The sequence below is a fragment of the Arachis duranensis genome, chromosome 8, assembly GCF_000817695.3.
Source record: "Arachis duranensis cultivar V14167 chromosome 8, aradu.V14167.gnm2.J7QH, whole genome shotgun sequence".
NCBI classification, from domain to species: domain Eukaryota; kingdom Viridiplantae; phylum Streptophyta; class Magnoliopsida; order Fabales; family Fabaceae; genus Arachis; species Arachis duranensis.
In genome coordinates, this window is record NC_029779.3 from 6499362 (window position 1) to 6509558 (window position 10197).

The 10197-nt window shown below is 38.8% G+C and overlaps 3 protein-coding genes across 3 annotated transcripts; 1 reads left to right on the plus strand and 2 right to left on the minus strand.

Annotated features, from left to right (window-relative positions):
* Positions 1-468: 468 nt before the first annotated feature.
* LOC107460334 (uncharacterized) lies at positions 469-2934 on the plus strand. The gene is made up of 3 exons (XM_016078692.1): positions 469-785; positions 984-2319; positions 2446-2934. Exons 1-3 carry the CDS (start codon positions 469-471, stop codon positions 2932-2934), a joined length of 2142 nt encoding a protein of 713 aa, XP_015934178.1.
* Positions 2935-3297: 363 nt separating this feature from the next.
* On the minus strand, positions 3298-5998 carry LOC127741048 (uncharacterized). Its single transcript, XM_052252385.1, has 3 exons — positions 4262-5998; positions 3923-4192; positions 3298-3845 (listed from the first exon to the last, which is right to left on the minus strand). The coding sequence occupies exons 2-3, from the start codon at positions 3947-3949 to the stop codon at positions 3378-3380; spliced, it is 495 nt and encodes a 164-aa protein (XP_052108345.1). The 5' UTR covers positions 3950-4192; positions 4262-5998; the 3' UTR covers positions 3298-3377.
* Positions 5999-6121: 123 nt separating this feature from the next.
* Positions 6122-7954, minus strand: LOC107460447 (uncharacterized acetyltransferase At3g50280-like). Its single transcript, XM_021128635.2, has one exon. The coding sequence runs from the start codon at positions 7799-7801 to the stop codon at positions 6434-6436; it is 1368 nt and encodes a 455-aa protein (XP_020984294.1). The 5' UTR covers positions 7802-7954; the 3' UTR covers positions 6122-6433.
* Between the last annotated feature and the right edge of the window lie 2243 nt (positions 7955-10197).

Genomic DNA, 10197 nt, shown 5'->3' on the forward strand with positions numbered 1-10197 from the left:
GGAATAGATCCAAACATTATATGCCATAACCTCGCCACTGACGGAACTACCCGACCTATAGCTCAGAAGAAGAGAAACCTCGGGGCAGAAAAATCAAAGGCAGCTCTAGAGGAAACTAAAAAGCTTCCCAAAGCTAACTTCATCAGAAAAATCAGGTTCACCACATGGCTTTCGAATGTGGTAATGGTAAGAAAAAACTCAGGTAAATGGCGCATGTGCGTCGACTTTACAGATTTAAATAAGGCATGCCCTAAGGATGCCTACTCTTTACCTTGCATCGATAAACTCATAGACAGTGCATCAGGTTTTAAAAGCTTGAGTTTTATGGACGCATACTCTGGTTATAACCAGATACTTATGCATCCAGAAGACCAAAGCAAAACTGGATTTATAATTGAACATGGAAATTTTTGTTATAAAGTAAGGCCATTTGGTCTAAAGAATGCATGAGCAACTTACCAACGACTGATGGACAAGGTTTTCCATCACCAAATAGGTCGGAACATGGAAATCTATGTCGACGATATGGTCGCCAAAACCACCCAGGAAAGGTCACACTGCGACGACCTCCAAGAGATATTTGAACAGATACGAGCATACAAGATGAGACTCAACCCAGAGAAGTGTGCCTTTGGGGTACAGGGAGGCAAATTCCTCGGATTCATGCTAACTTCACGAGGAATCGAAGCGAACCCTGAAAAATGCGAAGCAATACTTAACATGAAGAGCCCTAAGACAATAAAAGAGGTACGACAATTGGCAGGAAGGGTAGCAGCACTATCTCGGTTCTTACCATCAGCGTCAAGCCAATCATATCACTTCTTCCAAACGATAACAAAGAATAAAAAGTTTTAATGGACAGAGGAATGCGAGAAGGCATTCGCCGAGCTCAAAGCCATTTTGTCATCACCACCAGTGCTGCGAAGACCAGAAGTCGGTAAACCTTTATACTTATATTTATCTGTTTCTAACCATTCTATAAGCTCGGCTTTAGTCATTGAGACAGGAAAGATGCACCAACCAGTATACGTTGTCAGTAGAGTCATGCAGCCAATGAAACAAAGATATCCGAAGATAGAACAGCTAGCTTTAACACTTGTAATAACGGCAAGAAGGCTCAGACACTATTTTCAAAGCCACACAATAATAGTACGGACAAACCAACCATTACGACAAATACTAACAAAGCCAGAACTAGCTGGACGACTGACTAAATGGTCTATAGAACTCTCAGAATTTGATATCCAATTTCAACCAAGGTCGGCATTAAAAGCACAAATCTTTGCTGATTTCATATCGGAACTAACCTCGGATGAACACAACAAGTACTGGGAGCTACACGTTGATGGAGCATCCAGCCAAGGAGGAAGTGGAGCTGGTATAATTCTGAAAGAAGAAGACAACATGGTGGCCGAGCAATTACTACAGTTCTACTTCCCAGCAAGCAACAACCAGGCCGAGTATGAGGCCCTCAAAGCCAGACTCAAGCTCGCCCTCAACCTCCAAGTACAAAGCCTGACAGCACACTGTGATTCCCTCTTGGTGGTTCAACAAATCCGAGGAGAATATCAGGTAAAAGATCCCTTGCTAGAGCGATATTGGCTCGTAGCAAAGGATCTCATTTCAAAGTTCAGTTCATTTATCATTTTACATGTTCATAGAGAAAAGAATGTTAGAGCCAACATCCTATCCAAACTTGCCGCTACTAGGGGAGACACACAAACGTCGGTGCTATCACAGCTGACACTTAAAAAACCCAGCATCGAATTACTATCCATAACAAGCATTAACCACCTCCATGGCTGGAGAACACCTTTTCTTGAGTACATCAATACAGGTACCGTGCCCAAAGACGATCTTAACCCGCAGAATTTCAGAAGAAAAGCAAGTCTCTATACAAGCATAGCAGGAGAACTTTACAAACGTGGCATCTCTCAAGCATTGCTAAAATGCCTAAACACGGATGAGGCAAGAGAGGTAATGGATGAAGTACATGAGGGCATATGTGGAAACTACATCGGAGGACGAGCCCTAGCCGCAAAAATCGTCCGAACAGGATACTTTTGGCCAACTATGAAAAGAGATTGCATAACGAAAGTTAAGACATGTGACAAATGCCAAAAGCACGAAGCCGTCTCTACTAAGCCGGCCGATGTATTACACAGCATGGAGGTAAGCTGGCCTTTTCACAGATGGGGGCTCGATATCCTCGGCTCATTTCCAATAGCACCAGGTCAGGTAAAGTTTCTTTTAGTATCAATTGACTACTTCTCAAAATGGATAGAAGCACAACCATTAGCAAAGATAACAGCCGAAAAGGTAAGATCTTTTATATGGAAAAATATAATATGCCGATTTGGAATACCAAAGGAAATAATATCAGACAATGGTAGACAATTTACCGATAATAAGCTTGATTCATTTCTAAAAAATTTTAATATATAGCACCATTTTAGCTCGGTCGAACACCCCCAAACCAATGGGCAGGCCGAAGCTACTAACCGAGTTATATTGCAGGCAATAAAGAGAAAACTGGACAATGCAAAGGGAGAATGGGCCGAGTTAATCCCAGAAATATTGTGGAGCTACAACACAACAATACAAACAACCACAGGAGAAACACCCTTCAAACTAGTGTATGGGTCAGAAGCGCTAATTCCAGTAGAGGTCGGAATCCCCACAATACGCACCGAGCTCTATGACGAACAACACAATACTTGCACAAGAAACGCCGAGCTTGACCTCGTCGAAGAAGATAGAGAGATCACGGCGATCAAACAGAGAGCCATGAAGCAATTGGCGGCAAGAAAACTCAATAGCAAAGTCGTCCCAAGAGCTTTCTCTAACGACGATTTAGTCCTCAGACGAACCGAAGATGTGAGACGACCTCCTTCGCACGGAAAGCTCGCCGCGAACTGGGAAGGACCTTTCTGAATAGTAAAAGTACTCAGAATGGGGCCCTATCAACTTCAAACATTACAAGGCAACCCAGTGTCAGGGAACTGGAATGTTTCATCATTAAAGATGTATAGATCATAAGATGTACAAACAGTGGATAAAGGTACTCTTTTTCCCCTTTAGAGCTTTTTTCCCAAAACAAAGAGGGTTTTGCCTAAGGAAGGGTTTTAATGAGGCCGGACGCCCAATATATTCAAATTATCGAACGATTCTATCAAAACCAACCCATCTCTAAACAAAATACGAAAACAATAAAACACACGCTACAAAAATCACAACAAAGTGATATCATCAACTTGGCCTAACCTCGGCCAAAGCAAACAGTTCAAAGTATCAACAAAACAAAGACCAAACCTCAGTCAACGAAACCAAAAAAGTAAAGAGTCAATCATACATATCCAAAATATAAACAAAACAAACTAAGAGGGAGGAGCGTTCTCATCATGCTCCTCTACAGTGCCATCTACAACCAATTTTCCACCAACCACTATCTTAGTCATATCAAGCTGAGCACTGTCAAACTTCGGGGACAAAACAGCAATCTGACTTACAGCTCGATCAAAGCCATAAGAGAACATCTCCATGCCATTTTCCTCCAACTCATGAACATGGGAAGTAAGTTGACCTTTAGCCACATCATGTTCCTTAACCTCAGCCTGCAACAGACGAATCTGATCTCTTAAGCGGGACACCTCCTCTTCCAAATCCTTTGACCTAGCCACAACACTAATGACAGCATCATCTTTCTCCTTAGCAGCTTTTTCCAATTCAGCAATCCTCATGTTATACGACTTCTCCTGGTCGGCGACTTTGTTCACAGCCTCCTGCTGCTCAGCACCGATGAGCTCGGTGGTACGACCAACACACATCAAGCGAGAGGCAACAATCTATACAAATTTAAAAGCCGAAATAAAAATCAGAAGGCAAACAAAAAGTTTAAAAAAGCTCGAATTGTAAAGATTACCTGAACAAATTTACCAAGAGCTTCCATGCCAACGCGGCGATCAAAAGCAAACCCGCCACCTCCATCAACCCCCTGACTTCCTCCGAAATCACCTCCACAGATTTTTCAACATTATCCCTCTTCCTTTTGAAAGAAGACGCCGCTTGAGCAACAGATTGTGCAACATCACCACCCCCTCTTTCACGGCTAAAGAAGCATCAGTAAGTTTTTCTTTCTTCTTCTTAAGAAAAGTCTGAAGATGTGACGGATCAAGGAGAGGAACTCGCCCACCTACAGAGAAGCAAAAAGTCAGAATAAATAAGGCGAATGAGAAACAAACACAAAACAATCAAAAAATACCTAAATATGTTTTCAAACCCTCCATATCACCAGAATCATGATAGCGAAGAAGGTCAGGAATAGACAGACATTCCCCCTCAGCAAAACTCTCAACCAAAAAGTCTATCAATCGCTCCTCCTCCTCACTTCGTTCAACAGTCTCAAGAATCTGACAAGGTTCCGAACACCAATATAGAGGAAATCGTTCTATCAACTCGTCATCAAGATAAAAGGGGTACTCGGACTCCACCGACCTCACTTTCACGAACAAGGACTTAAAATTTTTAAAAGAAGACTTATACAGAAGGAAGAGAGAACGACCAGGGAAACTACTCAAACATATCCATAACCCCTTTCGAACCCCTTTTGCTTGAAACAAAGAAAAAAACACAACAAGAGAACAAGGAACAGAAAGAAAGCCCATTAAACATTGGAAAGCACGCAAAAACGCCCACGAGTTAGGGTGTAATTGTGAGGGTGCACAGTTTAGATGAGTTAGAACGTCACACTCAAATGCAGAAAATGGGAACCTAACGTGAAGCTCGATAAGACAGGGTGTATAAAAGTAGAAGTACTGCCAATCCCCCTCCTCTCGCAAACCCTATCTTCACTAGAACAAGGAAGGAACTCAACAACAGCACCAGAACCTTCCTTCACAACATGCAAACCACAAAGCTCATTTATGGAGTCAACACTAACGAACGAGGAGGAGCGAGTCCTCACATCATCGTGAACCCAGTAATACAGACTAGCTTTATCCTCCTCCACAACTTTATCTTTTTCCTTATCTCTCGCCATTTTAGAAGAAAAAACAGAGAAACAAAAATAAACTACAGAGAAAAAGATGAACCTTTAGAAGTCATGGTAAGAGTCATCTAGTAGAAAGAATTTGAAACAGCAATGAAATTTCCAAAACAAGGAAAAATTATTGCAAGCCCACTAACTTAGTGGGTAAATAACTCGCAACCGCTAAACAAGCGTGGAAAACCCAAACGGCAAATAAAAGCATTAAAAGCGGGCACGTTTTGCAAGAAAAGAAACAATAAAGTCTTCCAAGATCATTTAAAACTCCCCTGAAGACCATTTTGAAGTCTAAAGACCAGAAAATACAATAAAGGCAACTTAATAAGCGCGCCTACCACTTACATGCAATGCCAGCCGAGCTTGGGGGCTATGACATGTATCCCGCTAAGCTCGGGATTAACATCAGCAACAACAGACTAACCATAAATCTCGGAAACAAATAATCATAACTTAAACAATCACTTAATCAAAAACACACATGAGTCAAACATTATCCCTCTGCCGTTACCTACAGCAACGAAACTTATCATCCTGGCCACTAATATCGGAACAAATCAGGCAGCACATGGCACTCCATTCATCTATAAAATCAAACCTAAGCAACCTAAGAAAGACAGGTTACACTACTCATTCTAGTTTATTATTCTCACTCTATGATAATTCTTACTCTAACTTGAGCGTCGAAGTGCTTTTTGCAGGTGCTCCCGCCACCGTGTTCCTGGTGTCAAGGTTATTTTGTGGCGCTACTCACCGGACGACTTATAGCACTTCCATAAATCCAACAGCTGGCTAGGCATCATATACCTCAGCTCTCCTCGTACGGAACAATATACATTGTACAATACCTCTATTGTTTCTTCGTACTTTTCCATTCTAAAATAATCTCAGCACTCATATCATTTACCCAAGCCTTTTACATTATACAAAATATTACTCATTCTAAATCGAAATGGCAGCACAGCATATTGCTCACTTCTCTCCTCTTCGTTATCTTTTAAAATTAAAAAAAAAAACCACTTAAATATAACCCTTATGAAATTGGAAAGAAGTCAAGAACACAAGGGCGGGGCAACAAGAAAGATTCTAAACTAAATAGAATTCAATTCCCGAAAGAATTTTGATTCCTGGCTTTTTAAATACACTCTTAATATTTCTTTTTCTATTACTTTTGTTTGATGGTAACTAAGAACATTCACACGGTAACTATTTCCTCCAACTTTAATCACCCATATCCTTTTTGCTAATTCTCCAACAAATCCATCAAAGTTTCAAGGTGTGTGTCATGTAAGTAGATAGATAGATGTCAATTATTGCTCATTAGGCATAAACAAGTGACCTAACTAACGATAATGCTAATGATGAGAGAGCAAGTACTACGAAGAATTGGAACTAGTGGAGGGGATTGAACACAGAAACCGTATCCATGAAGTGTTGGTCAGATTCCAAGGCGCTCATCGTATGAGGAGAAAGACACACTTCCAATTGAATGCTTCCCCCACCTTCGCGGCCAGGATATGACGTCACCTTGCCGTCAAACTTGTTGGCATATCCACTCAGAACCGCCACGGCTTTCCCCATTCCAAATTCATTCCCATAAACATTGAACTTTGGAGAACTGCTCATCACCACACTGTACGGATCAATAAAGCGACCGGTTTGATGAATAGCAGGGGATCGCACCCACCGGTTGAGCCAATCCATCACCACTCTGTGGTTGTAGTTTGCGACAGCTTCGTGCACCTTACCCGCTGCCCAACCCAGATCATGCTCACTCAGCTCCCCTGCTGTTGCAACCGCTCTCACAGAGTTAACTGAGTTTCCGAAGTACTCTTGCGGCAGAGGTGGTTCCATTCTCGTTCTGTTGTTTATAACCACTATGCAACTGCTTCTTTGATCACACGGCACGCTGCGAGCACGTGTTATGCTTCTCCAAACGTGAGCTGACAATGACTGGAACGAAGAGATTTCGTTGGTGCTGGAATCTTTGTTGGCTTTGGCTTTGAGTTTCGCGATAGAATCAGCTGTGAAGTGGAAGATCCTCTCTCTCAGCTTGGGTGCTTCGTATCTGCAGATAAACTCGTCATGGTGTTTGAAGGGAAGATTAATTAACTCTGGAAACCAGCGCTTGTGGATTGGTCGGTGAGAAATGTTGACAACATTAACATCTTCCCCTTTGGCTTGAGATTGAAATATCTCAGACCACGTGTTGAAGAAGCTCCAATAAGAAGTGCCATCAGCGACACAGTGGTTCATGGAACAGCCTATGAAAACACCATCGATTAGCTCAGTGACTTGGACAGACAAGAGAGGCATGGCGTGACCGTCATGGTTGACTGCTTTGTTGAGGTCGAAGAACGAGTGAACAATGGGGGGGACATAGACAGGAGAGAGGATATCGGATACGGTGAGGTCTAAGATTGCATGGATGAATCTTGCTCCTGGAGAGTTGATGCAATCAAGAGAGACAGAATAAGAGGGAGGGTCTTGGGTTTGGTGAGTCACAAGGCGGCCTGCAAGTGGATAGAAATGGAGAAGGGTAAGAGAGAGGGAATGCTTCAGATTATGCAACAGATTATGGGTGAAATCTTGTGGCTGGTTTTGTGGTTTCGTGAAAAGAAGGCCTTTCTGGATATAATGAATGGACAAGGGGACAATATCCCACGGAGTTAAGTGGCACAACTGCGTTGATTCCTCGTTCGGGAGGTGTGGCTTCACGAGGCATTCTGAAATGCGCTTAACTACTCGACTGCTCCTCATCCTATCCAAGTAATAGCCTTATTCATGTGGATAATGTTAGTTTGGAACACAGCCATGGATTCTAGGTTTATCCACTCATCCTCTTTTTCAACGTCTTCACTCCTCCACATCCATTTCATTTCATATCATCCAGTGCTCGGTACTTCCTTCTTCAACGTCTTCACGCCTCCCATCCACTAAAATTTTTAGGCATTTATTTCATTTTGTACGTGGTCTTATTCACAACGGAAAGTGTTAGGTAAATAATAACCATCTTAAACAACATTAATAACTACCAATCAAATAAAAATATATTACATTTTTAAATTAATTATCTAAATTTTAATATTAAAATAACCATTCATACACTTAATGAAATGAACATCCAATATATCTATTGTTCACATTGTTTAATATTTTAATTGTCTACTTATACTTTTTCATTTACATATGTACAAGGCTAAATTTTATTTGAAATGCTCCACTTTTCCTGTATAACATTATTTTACAATTTGGATAGGAAGATATTCTCATAAAGATACTTAAAACGTTTTTTTAAAGATGTTTGTTATTAACTAAAATTTAATACATATAATTGATTAAATTATATTATTTTTGTCAAAATTAGATCAGACAAATTGATTTGGTCAAAAAATCAGTAAACCAAACCTTGAACCGATTTAAATTAATATTCTTTTTTATAAAAAATGACTACAATAATCTTATTATAGAAAATAACTAAAATATTTTTATTATATATTTTTTAATTTTAAAAATTCTAAATTCTAACCCTATAACAACACAAAAAAAGGAGTTAGAATTTAGGATTCTTAATATATATATATATTAGAAGTATGAAGGTTGTGGTAGGCTTAGAGAATGAGGGGTTGAATCTATATCTTTCTTTTAAGTTACTGAAATGACCCTTTAGAACAAACTTTCAATTCTGATTCTGTTTGAACTCAGCAGCGAAAATTTATGAGACAATTTATTTTTGTCTCATGAATATCAGAAAACAAAACACAGGATTTTTTACAAAAGAATATGAAAATGCAATTATTATCATTGAATTGAATTTAATGGCCAAAATTAAACCTAATTTAAAAGCTAGATTACATGAAATAAAAAATTAAATTACTACTTTCAGTCTCATCAAAAGTTAGGTTGCCTCTTACATCCCGTCCTCTCTCCACTCTATTTTCCTCCTAAGTTGGACCAAAAATTAAATCTCTACTTTTTGAACCTTTCCTTGCTGCAACTTTTCCTTCTTATCGTCATCATCGCTCTTCTTTGTGCTCGTCATTGCCGTTGCTCCTTTCTAAGCTGTTTGCATCATTGGTGTTGACGGTGCTGCCCCTCTAGTCTCTGGTTGTTAGACCTAAATTTGGAAGTGAAAGCAAACTGATTTCAGATGCATGACTCAACTGTTCAAATGTATGCATATGGCCCGTAGATCTAAAAAAAACTCCAATTTGTGATAAATAGAGGTTTAGAAATTGAGTCACAATACTAAGATAAAAGGTGATCCTTGCAAGCAAAAAGAACAAGTTAGAGTCTTCCGTTAGCATCGATATTTTTTAAAATATTGATATTCTTCCTCTTGAACATTCAAACACCAAAGGATATGGAAAGCGTGTTAAAGGTGGCAAAACAAAGCAACTGAAAAATAGAAAAAATACAAAGTTTGTAAGTAATATGCACATCATGATAATGCCAAAGGAGATAAATCATGTGTTAGTTATTATGAGCATTAGTTACTTTTTTTTTTATTTATTAATGGCTTAGTTTAAATACTCGTTTGAAATTAGAAATAGTTAATTATATTTACGTTTAAAACTAACACTAATATACTTTTTATTTTTTTATTGTAGGAAAACTAGTATTGCATATGGAAATAATTGCTTTTGTAGGAGAAGAGACGCATATATTGTCCATATCTTATTTTAACTATATTTTTACGATTGTATTCAATACTCTTTTGAGTTGTAGTGTATTGTTGGTGAAGTGATAGACGCATGATGGGTGAGGATAATTTTTATGTGATTGAGTTGATATAATTTGTGTTGTAATTATTGTGAATTTGAGACTTATATGACACTTGTTCTGATAATGCCAAAGGAGATAAATCATGTGTTGTTATTTTTTTTATCAAAATCAAAATATAACTCTAAAATTTTATGGCATTATTATTTTATTATTCATTTATTTATTTGTTCTCCTCCTTAATAACTATATTTTATATTAATTTAAATTTCAACTCATCATAAATTCAATTACTCTTGTAAATTAAAACACTTTTGGCCTAATAATTTTAAATTATAATAATTCATACAACCAAATCTAACGTTTTGTTAATAATCCAATTTTTTCAATAGAATATTGTTAAGACTAAAGGACTATTTTGAGTACCGCTATTT

Excerpts from the sequence above, each read along its gene's own strand:
- LOC127741048 (XM_052252385.1), bottom strand. The coding sequence starts at position 3,949 with ATGGAAGCTCTTGGTAAATTTGTTCAG. Across the intron at positions 3,846-3,922 it reads CTCTTGGTAAATTTGTTCAG|ATTGTTGCCTCTCGCTTGAT; the intron begins GTAATCTTTACA and ends AAATTTGTATAG.
- LOC107460334 (XM_016078692.1), top strand. The coding sequence starts at position 469 with ATGGACAAGGTTTTCCATCACCAAATAGGTCGGAACATGGAAATCTAT. Across the intron at positions 786-983 it reads AGGGTAGCAGCACTATCTCG|CTCGGCTTTAGTCATTGAGA; the intron begins GTTCTTACCATC and ends CCATTCTATAAG. Across the intron at positions 2,320-2,445 it reads CAAAGATAACAGCCGAAAAG|CACCATTTTAGCTCGGTCGA; the intron begins GTAAGATCTTTT and ends TTTAATATATAG.
- LOC107460447 (XM_021128635.2), bottom strand. The coding sequence starts at position 7,801 with ATGAGGAGCAGTCGAGTAGTTAAGCGCATTTCAGAATGCCTCGTGAAG.